We start from the raw sequence: 12,423 nt of genomic DNA on the forward strand, positions 1-12,423 counted from the left end.
AGCCTTTAATGAATTTACATGGAGGTCTATCCAAATAAATTTAAATAAAAGGGTCGTAATATGTCTTCGTCTCCAGTTCGTGGAAATTGAAGTTAGGATTCCATCATTTCAACAACAAAAAATATTCAAAATTTTCCTGCCAGTTTGCGTTCAAGAGTACAACCTGCTTAGTTTTAAATACGAGTACTGCTTTCTATACACATAACTTTGATTTCTGAAAAAAAAAAATCCCTGTAATAAATGTACTTTAATTACTGTAATAATCTAGGCGTAGATTATGTTGACCAGACCAGTGAGAGGACGATCGACTGTACAGTACTAACATAAGTCCTCTAGGTGGATACAACTTATTTCTTGTCTAAAAAGTGTACAGTAGTATGCTAATAGTACTATTATTAGATTAGGTAGTTGGAGTAGTTTGGAGAGATACATCTATTTATAAGAGAGTACTTTATTATTATAGATATAATACTAATAGGTACCATGTATTGGGATGCAATTCAACAGTTATGAATAAAAAAAACTCTGTATGCTTTTTTCTGGCTGTGAAATATAAAATTGTTAAATGAAAAAGAAAATTTAGGGTGATCATCCCAGTATTTACAGTCTAAATTTGATCTTTATGCAACAATAGGCATAAACGATTTTTTAATTAACAGGTATAAAAGCAAATTAAAAGCCTTACGTACTCTGTATGTTGGAGGAAATAAGCATAAGTGCAAATAAATCCTTGACCACAGGATGTAATTCACTATTTGGAATCAGTAGTACACGATTGTGTTGGACCATAATGTGGTCCAGGTTGACGGGCCAGGAATGATGGTAGTGCCCAGTATACAGTGTAGTTTAGCCTCAAGGCAATACCATGTAGCTGGATTAGCTTGGAGAAATACACTAGAGATTTCATGAGATTTGGTGTGTGATGATTCAGTTTGATAATTAGCTGTGAAAAAAAAGTGTTGAATTATGAAGAAAATATTGTAAAATATAACAAGGAAGTTATACTATAGTACAATTAAGGGGTAACAGTAAAATATATTATAATAATAAATGCAATGGGAATTACTATTACTAATATTATGTATACAATACAATATTACAGTTAAATTCATAGGTCGATATTATTTTATTATTATAAGGAAATCTGTTTTAGAATGAGAAAAAACCGTCCCAACCTAGATTTGAACCCAGCTATCAATAAAGCTATAAAGCTATTGGTACGAGTTGACCAATTATTTGGGTACGAGTTAGCCAAGTTTGGTACGAGTTGACATGGGTATGTTACGGGTTGACCAGCACCCTAGAATACGGATAAAGATCAACCCGTACCCCCATGCCGACTCATTCCCATCCCATGGTAGAATACTACTTACATGTTAGTTTAGCCTAGCTGGGCTAACCTACCTCACCTCTCACATGCCCTCCTGAAAAAACGCGACCGAAATTACTGGAACCCTACCCTACCAGACCTAGATAGTAGTGATCCGTAGTACCATGGAACTATAATAAATGGTAGACGTACTAGTACTGTGTAGTATATGTTAACATGTCTGGCTCTACGAGGCCTTTTTATGCTCATAGGATGGCTTTTTTGGACGTCCCAATGTAGGCCTATGCCTATAACTAGGACAGATTTCCCATTCCTGCAGGCCTGTAGCCTATGCTCTAGTAGGGCGCCCGGGTGTACCCTGGTCGATTCACCCCTGGTCGACTCGTACCCATGCCAACTCGTACTTAACTTCCTACCCTAAACTCGTATCCAACCAAATAATTGGTTGATTTCCCGCTAGACTAGTAGGCCTAGCCTAGCTACAATATTCATTATGCCCTACTAAAAAGGTAGATGAGCTACTAGACTAATTACGTAATTCGTATAATAATAACAATAATTGACTAGAAGGCCTAAAAGCGACGGAAAACACCTAGGCCTAGGCCTATCCATTCTTGCATGGCAGTACGAAAACCTGCCTATGGTTGTACATCATTGTAAATTGTCAGCAGACACTGTGCTACGGACAGTGTACCGTTTGTTAAAATTACAGCATTTATAGCAGACAACAACGTGTATAACTAGCTATAGTTTTACAGATAGCACCTGTGGACAGTAGCAGAATCGGGTGCAGAATTTTTCTTTAGCGTCTTTTTTTTCCAGATATTTCAAAGTGAAGGAAAACTTCTTGTATAACAAAACCAATGGCCGTAAATAGTTTTTTTTTGGCCGAATCTTATTCCTGACAATTTGTTTTTTTTAAAGTACTTTTATCAGGAAAGAGTGCGTTTTTTATACTTACTCATCCCATGCGAATTAGTACAGTATATAACTTTATATTAAGGCAGAAAAATACCGGGTGGTTTACAATTTATGTTCTATGCCTGTTGTGTATATAATGTTCTTATCCTCAATAATAATTTTATAATATAAATACAGTAAATAAATCAATCAGGATGCAAATGAATAAACAGGTAATATATAAATAGATTAACAGATTAGTGTTTATTTATTCTGCAAAATACAGAACTACAGTAATAGCAATTCTAATAATAAATTAAACCAAATGATAACAAAATTGGAAATGGCTAATATACAGCTTAAATTAGAACCAGAAATATAAAAGATAATCAATATTTTGTTTACAAATTGATTTCAAAATGTAACCTTGTCAACTGTTGTTTTTTGTCACATTATTGGTATATCATTATGTTTTTGTAGATAACCATAATAGTTTTAAATACCTGAATATATGATGATTGTAATCTGTGAGCTGTAGGTTTATGACCAAATTGTCAATTACTAATAGTTTATATTTTTTCAATAATGACAATAAACTGCTATTAATAAAGTTATACAGAAGAATTTCTTTGTGTGAATCCCATTCAGTGGATTCCCTTATTAAGGAACACTTTACATAAAACTAATGAGGGAAATATATATTTAAACATTATGGTGCACTCCTTTGCAGGGGACACTTTCTTCGGTTTTATGGTATCCCATAATAGGGGTTCTACTGTGTATAAATATAAGGACAATAACAACAAGCACTTAATTACTAATCACCATATCTATTAAGATAAATGTCACATGGAATTAAAGTACTAATTTCTGCATATCACAGACCTTTTTATAGTAAGATACTCTACTTTTTTTAATATAGAAATGCGGACACCAACACTTTCTAAACAAATTACATGAGGTGAACAACCCTTTTCAATCACAGTTTAAATACAGTAGAAACTCTCTCTATGACACCCACATTAAAGGGACACTTTCTTGTGAAATTAACAAATGGAAATATATACAACACTACGGCCAACACCAATTAAGGGGACACTGTGTTGGGTCCTGAAGGTTTCCCTTAATAACACGGTTTACTGTATTAAAAATATTTTATTTCGATTCTTAATTACATGAGAACTGTGCCAACTACTCCAAAATGTGTCTATAAAAAAAAAAACATATTATAAATAAACAAAGTCATAAATAATTTATTTGAATTAGGCCATATAGGAGTTATTTCAGCTTTTGTAGTAAGGGTGATGATGTAAAGACCACCTATCCTTTGAATATAATGATTTGTGAAATATAGTATAAACGAATCATCTATATATAAATTCGGCAAATCGCGTGTTACTTCTAGAATGTTTACTCGATGGTTCGTCCGTATTTTCGGTACTGATTTTAACCACCTAATGTAACCTTGTTTACTAATAAAATATAGTTAGATAATTAGTTATTGACAATTAAAGCGAATTTAGGTTCAACGATTGGCCCCAAATAGGGGTGTTTTCCGATCGTGGTATACACTTTCTAATGGATCTTGAAGAATACCCGCACACAATAATACGAGGATGTTTCGCATTTACCTATCTCCTTCTACGATAATTGTTTTTAATACTTGAAGACCGATTGAACTGCTCGAGTACAGCATCATAATGTTGACAGTCCGATTAAAAAAACGATTTTGATAGATTTAATATACGTTTATACAAATGTATTCATTTGCGATGAATGGAACATTCCAATGTCTCAGTCTCAGTATAATTATAAATGTATGGGTCCTTGGGGATAAACATAAAACCTTTAGATATAGTATTACAATACTTTGACAATACTGTAAATACATATTAACCATATTTGGTCCGCCATTTGAATCGCAAATTTCTTACTGTGAGTGTGGATACTGTTAGATATATAAACACATACACAAATAAATGTTATTACTGTGAGTGTAGGTAGGCCCTGTTAAATAAACTTTATTATAAACGTCGTAATGGTGTATCGTTACATGTACTACTATGACAGTGACAATTAAGTATTAAATCGCAACTGTTTTACTGTATTTAGTGGTATATTATTTATAGGCCTATAAAATATGAAAAAATGTTTCGTTACTGAGTGAATAAAGAATTTATTTTAAAATGTTTCCTCTTCGTACCCATCCTCTTCCCCATCCATCAACCCTAATGTTACATACAAACACAAATTGGGTTTGTTTAAATGAATCCAAATTTTGTGACAAGATCCTCTTTCGGAATTCCCAGGGTGCTAATTTTAGTTGACTACATAAACCAGCGTGTCTATTTATTCGTTTTATTGTAAACGAAATTGTATTATAGTCCTGCGGTACGTACTTTTGAAATCATCAGTTTTTTAGCCTGAAATGACTGTGTATTCGAGAACCATGCACTATGAATACATTTAAATATAACATTAAACATATATCTCGTATTACATAAATTTTAGAAACAGAAATATAAAAACTAACCGCCTATTTATAATGCTGGAATATTAAAGAAAAACAATTAGTGAGCATAGAAAAAAAATTACTATCGCCACTGTCAACTATGCATGTAATTACTATTGCCATGATTAACCGTGTTTCTAATGTAATTTTTTTTTTGTCTAGTTCCCCTTGCTGATCCTATCAGGATAATAAAACATGGCAAAAGAAAATATTAATTTACATGCCTGGTTTTTTTTTAAAAAACAACAAAACCCCAATTGGAATTCTCCTGATTAGTATGATGGTGATGTCATTTGATTTGATTTTCCACCTTAAACAGTGTGCAGTAAAATAACCCTAGTTCTCAATTCAAACTGCATATCTCTATATACATACTGTAAATATATATGCACAATCATATAAAATACAAATAACATAATAAAATACATCATATTTAAATAAGGTTATATTGGTTTGTTATTTTAAAGTTCTCAGCCATCAGACCGATGGCAAATAATAATTAAATTTAAGATTTAAGTAAAAAAGGAAAAGAGATAATATTTCGTGATTGGGCTCCAATATATAAACAAAATACTGTTGATAACTATTTTGAAGTACACCTCGTATAATAGTTTTGAAAGTATATGCTTTGATCATCCTCAGGAGTAAGAATGCAGAAAGTCCAGGTAACTGGGAATATAAAAAAAATAGTGGGACTGGTGTGAAACCTAAAAAAATAGGAAGTTCACAGTGGGAAAAGTTTCACATCTCTCGGAAAATTGCTCTTCTATAGGTAGTTTCCATTCACCATTGTTCATGAGAAACAATGCTCTTCTATAGCCAGTTTCTATCCCTCCCACTGTGTGAACTTGCTATTGTTTTTTAGTTTTTAAAAAAAATATTTCTGTTCCAATATCTGTGAATTTTACAACTTATCACTAATAAGCCTAATGCCAACTAAAATATGGAGGATTTACAGTCTAGAGTCAGTTATAATGCATTCATATTTTCATATTTACTCCAATAGTAGTGGGCCTGATTGCATAAAGTTGGTATTTAGGTACATTTTTACAATTTTGCCAAGAAATGTAATGAGAAATTTACACTATTTGATTAACAAAATAAACAGATATATTAATACAGTACTATACTACAGTTAAAAGCTGCAAAACGATAAAAACCTTACTTTTAAACGACAGAATCTTAAACCTCTAACAATTTTTTTATATAAAATTATTATATTCTATTTTCGCTAAGCAAAGACATTTAGTTTTAAATACAAATTAATCATATGGATTAATGGAATTATTTGATAGAATTATTAGTTTGATAGTGAATCATGTGCCAAAAAAAAAATAAAAATAAAACACTGAATACACAGAGTTGTAATAGGACTCAATAAAAACAAACCAGTGTTTATGCATTGGCCTGAATATTGTTTTGGAAGCATTAAATGGTATCATGGTACATTATACATTACTAATCGTTTAACGCCAGAAATATAATAAGGTATAAACGGAGTGATTATTATGCAATTAAATTAAAAATCATGATTAATATTTTACAGTTGAATATTCTGTCTGTTATTGACCGTTTTATTATTATTGTCCTATTGGCGACAGAAATAAAGATTTTAGTGTTATAAATTATTAAGATTCACAACAATGACTAAACATTAACATACCTCAACATGTTTAAGGTAGTGAAGTTATGTATTGGAAGTCTTACCAACACTACTACTCCCACAATAAATGACCCATACATTACATCATTTTTGGGGTTATGTATTAAAGGGGTACAAAAAAAAAGAACATATACATATTGTATCTACATTATTATTGTCTAATAGACAACTTCATCTAACACAGTTTCAATCACAATTTTATACGAGTACCGTATCTTAATAAATTTTACTCTTTCGCAATCCATATGATGGCAACAATACAATGTAAAGCTCAAGTCTACACTATCGAACTTTATGTGACAAAAAAGTGTTATGTGACCAAATATGGTAGTGATATGCCCAAATATGGTTGAGATATGACATCATCATGTTCATATATGGACACATCACATTTTTGGTCACATAAACTTTAAGAGTGTAGACAGGGCCTAAAAATCTAAACTCAGAGTTGCACTGTGGGACATGTGGTAAGCTCAAGAAAGTTTTTTAACAGAGGGTGATACACCATCACAACTATTTCAAATATGGTGTTTTTACTGTAGTTGTTATTTTTATTGATTAATTAAAGGGCAATCTTGAAACAAGATGACAGTTACACAATGATTAAGATATAACCATGACTAATTACAGGCGGAGGGATTACAAAATGTCAGAATCAAGTGGCCTACTTTAAGTTTTAAATTGGTCTATTTCTTATGCGACTAGAGTAGAAAGTAGTTTTATGATACTTTATTTCATAAGCACACATTATCCACATACACTATGTATACCTACACATTATTTCATCTCTATTTCGGTTTATGATACAATCATTGGAATAATCAACGAGTATTCAATATACTTTACACAGCTTGAGCTGATTCGGATTTCTTTTTTAGACCCATTGTCTCTACCAGCCATCCTGCTAAATCAACATCTTCTGCTTCGGCCTTCTTTGTGAATGGGTGGGTCTGATTATACAAAAAAAAGTTATCTTACTTGTTATCTACTTAAATACTCAAAATTATTAGTGCTTTCAATCTTCACACACAGATGGTTATCATTATGACAGAAGTCAGTAAATAAATGGGATTAAATACTTACTAATAGATATTTCAGATTTGCCCGTTCTTGTGGATTCTTGATTAAACTACAACAAATAATAATATATATATTTATATAAAAAATTTATACAAGATACAATTGTATAAAAATAATGAATTTTTTAAGTTGAAAAAATCTAACATTGTCTTCATTAAATAAAAACCAAAAATTCATTATTTGTGACCCGATCTGGCAAAACTCTACTTTTGTTGGAAATCATTTTGTATTTTTTTATGTATTTGGATTATTTGAATCATAAGCTTTGCAATGGTGTTTATTTCGTAAAAACTAAGTAAATATTTTTCAAAGTTATTACATTTAAAAAACTTGCAAATCATTCAATTAGTTTACGAGAAAATTACGTTTGAAATTTGCAACGAAATTCTTTTGATACGCGCTGAAAACTCACTCCATAGTGATGCGGTCTTTTGGTCTAAGGCATGATGACGTCATACCAGTAAGTGTGTGCGATATTTAGCAGCGTTGACATGATGGTTTGTTTGACTGATTTTATATGCTGTTTTAAACGAATTAACTATTTTGCATTATTGAAAAGCAGCTTTATAACGTCAAGCTTATTTTAGCTGGTTTCGGAAATGTTTACGATATTAAGAGCAAAGAACCAAGCGTTTCCGTGCGTAGAGCGTATAACATCTAACGCGTTGACCAACAATGTTTGTTATTGCGATGATGCGCCATAGCATGTTTCAGAAACTTTGAAGAACAGAATTTTCAGAAATTATGTCATAGTAAATCAAAGTTATCAAATGGATGACCTTTATTTTGATGTGGAACTTTTCAACATTGTGCAGCGCAACTGGCGATCAAAATGTTGTCAAACTTGGTAACTTTCAACTGAATTTAGCCAACATTTTAGCATAGATCGTGAATAAATTGTTAGGGTTGAGGCAAATACAAATTAATACAGATTAAATTTCGGGAATTTAAATCAGGTAGACGTATTCTTAAATAGTTAATTATTTCGAAAATGCAAAAACATGTAATCTGCCAGGGTAGTCGAATTGGACGGATTACATGAATTTTAAATTGCCGACAAAGATAGGGTTTTGCCAGATCTGTTTTACAGTTCCCTTCTAAAGTAAAATTGTATTATTCTACTGCTTCAATTTTGAATCAATGTCAAAGGTTATTTAGTACACAACACTGGTGTCTTGATACACTAGCAGTACCACACTCTGTAAAAACTGGAAACTCTTCAAAACCAAACTTTTTTGGAGGTCCTTAATTCATTTTTACCATTATAACACATTCTGAATAGCAGAATTTTTATAAAACCAGACATATCAAACCAGTGTATTAAGAGAGAGTTTGCTTGTAATCTTTTGAAAAACATGAAGGTATTAAATCTATCAAGTAATAGTACACCTTACCATTTGTCTACAAAATTCACAAATTCTTCTGAAAACACAGCTTTTGGTAATTTGGGAGGTGCCTAGAAAAAAAAACATCAAATCATATAATAAAACGAACAATTTTGTTTTTTTTTATTGTAAATATAAATTTGATGAAAGTAAAACAATAGATTACTTACATCATTGACTATATATTCCAAAAGTTCAAATATAGCCATCGGACGAGCATCACCTACTTTATCTGAAAAGAAGAACAAATCTAAACAGTTATTAATTTATTTGACATTTACAGGTTAAAACAATCTCAAGTTGTATGTGTCTAATAGATAAAATGAAACTATCTCTTTCCCAAACACATGGGAAAGAGTGTCACTTTATATATATTGTGTGCACACAGAAGTAGCGCATAAAGTTTATACTGTACCACTAGAGTCCAGTGGTCTAATGGTAGACTGCCTATAAATCAAGCAGAACAGTCTGGGTTCAACATCTGCTTGTGTTAACTTATTTCTTTCATGTTACACAATCACACTTACGTCTTGTCACCTGTGGATGTGATTTTTTAGGTTCCTCATATTTAAGGTTGAAGATATTGGCTATTTCTTTTTCATCTGGCGGTGGAACAGGATATCTACCTATTGCCATCTCAACTAAAGACAATCCCATACTCCATATGTCCGATTGAACTGTGTAATGTGTTCCTTGTAATCGCTCAGGCTAAGGAATCAAGTATATCATAATAATAATTAGAGAGCTTGAGATTAGAGACAACCAAGTTCCATTCATTATGATAGATAGGTAATAGATAGAAATAATGGTAAGTTTGCATACGAAAAGTCCTCTAGGAAGTGGAGACGATGGTTCCCGAAATGATGATGCCTCAGGTAAAAAGGTTTTAGGACGTTCTCCTTGTATGTTTTCTGTCGGTTACCATTATTGAAAATACTAACCCCACTGTGTTTCTTAGATGATTAATAACATTTTAATAAAGTATAGTGTTTATTGTTTGGTAGGGCCTTTATAGGGCGGAGGTGGGGAGGCGGAGTTCATTTGAGGGAGGTGCTTATTAGAGGGATATGTTTAATTTTTTAGTTTTAATAATATGGTAACATTTATAATCAAATGAAATCCTCTAATAAATTTGAAAAGTGGTAAAAAAGAATAACAAATGCTTGGTAAATTGTAGATAACAGTGCGATGAATTCTACTACAAATAGTATAATTATAAATATAATACAATATTGTGTGTATAAATGTGGATGGGCGTTTATTAGATGAGTTTTCTAGATCTGAGTTTTCTAGACACCCGTAATTTTCTAATACTATTCCCCACAATATATTCCGATGCTTTATAGCGTATATTTAATTTGATCTTTATTAATTTGCAGTAATTGTTATTTTTTTAACTACTGTACCTTCACACACGCGGTTCGTTCCAAGAATAAACAAAAAATAACGGCCAACTTAGTTGAAACCAGGTTGTTGCAACAGCGAGGTATAAAAATTATTTTTTCACCTCCCTGGTTGCAAGGCAAACTCATCGTGAACCGGGAAATTACTTTGACCCGTGTACAATTGAAATTGAGTTGAAAATCTACCGATTAAATCAGAAATTTTCTTTAAAAACTCTTTATAATATCTTCCCAAGATAGAAATATGGAACAATATCGTAATAGTGGAAACTAATGATTATCAATTCTACGTTTCGCGGTACATCTGAAATAGATGAGGTAGGTATCCAAGGGAGAGATTTGTACCGAAGTTTTTCCATTGTGCTCGCCTATGTCAGAATTAACCATAATGTATAATATAGATACAGAAATCTACACCATATGTACTGAATTTTAGTTTGCATATTTTGTTTATCAAGCACTTTAAATTACATATTGTTAAACTTTACCAGCACTAAAAGAATTTACATTAAAATGGTTAAATCCTGTTAGCAATTTGATTGGCAGTGGCAAGTACTTACAGACATGTGTGACAAGAAATGAGTTAATAACTATCGAATCAATGAGAACAAACCTTAAGTAGTGGCAAGTAAGTACTTACAGACATGTACGATCTGGTGCCAACAAATGAGTTAGCTATCGAATCAATGGCAAGTAAATACTTACCAGTGAGGTAAAGCCGAAGGCTAGAGGGTGTACTCCAGACAGAAAAGTGATTCCAACAGGAGGTGGAACCAACCAAGGCGGTGAATGTGTTCAAAAACATTATTTAATATAAAAAATAATAATCTAATATAATACATTAAGACCAAATAAATTAAAGTTTTTATAAAATTAAATACAATTATTGTTAATCGCAATAATGAATAATTTCTTGGTAATCTAGCATTTTTTGTATACGAGGATCATGCGTTTGCGTATACACGCTTAACGCACTGCGTTGCTTATCGTTCTCACGTAGATTGGCTCAACACAGGCGTAGTAATGCGTACTGCGTAGGGCATATCTGATTGGTCGATTGCAGCCACCATCTTGTTGGTTCCCTCTCCATGGAGAATCACTTTTGAACTGCTATAACATATATATTTGCGATCTAGTCTTCGGCTATATAAAATCTTTGGTACTTACAGACATGTATGACCTGGTGCCAACAAAGGAGTTAGCCATCGAGTCAATTAGTTGTCCACTAACACCAAAATCACACATTTTGATCTCACCTCTTGAATTTACCAAAATGTTCGATGGTTTCACATCTATAAAAAAGAAAAGGAATTGATAGCAAGTTGTACTATGGTTTGATTGCAATTTTAAATAACATTATATTTCATTTCTGTATTCTTTACAAATAATAAACACTTGTTAAAAGACACTGAAGAACTCTGAAACTTTCAGCTACCTGTACAATGCAAAATAAAGTAATGTACATGAGTTAACTACACTGGTCGCCACCAGAGAACATTGCATTTTGGGTAATGTTGTCAAGAACCACCCGTACCCACTGCTTTTGAAATCGCAAACGTAGTATAGCAGACATGCAGTCGTATACATTTATGACTTTTTCCAAATAAATACATTCAGTGTTTCATGCAGCAGAAACAGGCCCGTAGGCTCATGTACCTGTAAAGGCAGGATTGAAAGAGATTGATTAACATGATTACATTTGAAACATTTAATATATAAATCATAGAAATCCTGCTTATTGATATGTTAAATATAGTGTATAGAGATATAAACAAATTTGGAAAAAAAATCAAGCCTGCAATAAAAACCCAGATCATCAAATGGATCGTTCCATTATTATTAGAGGGTAGCATATTTGAAATACTACACCGTATTATACGTTTTCTTACTAGAGAGGTTTCGCAAGCTTACGAATACGATAACGAAAACGGATACGTCACGCACACGTATTCGTTTTCGTAAGCCATAAAAAAATCTGTTTCGCATGGCAACGAAATATTGAGGCGCGTCCAAAATATGACTGCGGTAAATTTGAGCGAAGCGAAGGTACGTGTTGCTTGGTGCTTGGCTGCCTAGGCCTAGCGTAACATCAAAGCGAGTGAGGACTTTAAAAAAACTGCTATTTATCTAAACTGACCTGGCATTTTAGT

At 32.3% G+C, this 12,423-nt stretch overlaps 1 protein-coding gene across 1 annotated transcript in view; it reads right to left on the minus strand.

The window, feature by feature from the left end:
- Positions 1-4,574: 4,574 nt before the first annotated feature.
- LOC140063242 (dual specificity mitogen-activated protein kinase kinase 1-like) overlaps positions 4,575-12,423 on the minus strand; it is a 32,460-nt gene continuing 24,611 nt past the window's right edge. The window contains exons 6-11 of the mRNA XM_072109750.1: positions 11,441-11,565; positions 9,398-9,578; positions 9,041-9,102; positions 8,880-8,941; positions 7,489-7,534; positions 4,575-7,355 (exon numbers count right to left, since the gene is read on the minus strand). Of these exons, the coding sequence (XP_071965851.1) occupies positions 7,248-7,355; positions 7,489-7,534; positions 8,880-8,941; positions 9,041-9,102; positions 9,398-9,578; positions 11,441-11,565 (584 nt within the window). The 3' untranslated portion in view covers positions 4,575-7,247. The remainder of the gene's footprint in view (positions 7,356-7,488; positions 7,535-8,879; positions 8,942-9,040; positions 9,103-9,397; positions 9,579-11,440; positions 11,566-12,423) is intronic.

Source organism: Antedon mediterranea, chromosome 11 (genome assembly GCF_964355755.1).
Source record: "Antedon mediterranea chromosome 11, ecAntMedi1.1, whole genome shotgun sequence".
NCBI classification, from domain to species: Eukaryota; Metazoa; Echinodermata; class Crinoidea; order Comatulida; family Antedonidae; genus Antedon; species Antedon mediterranea.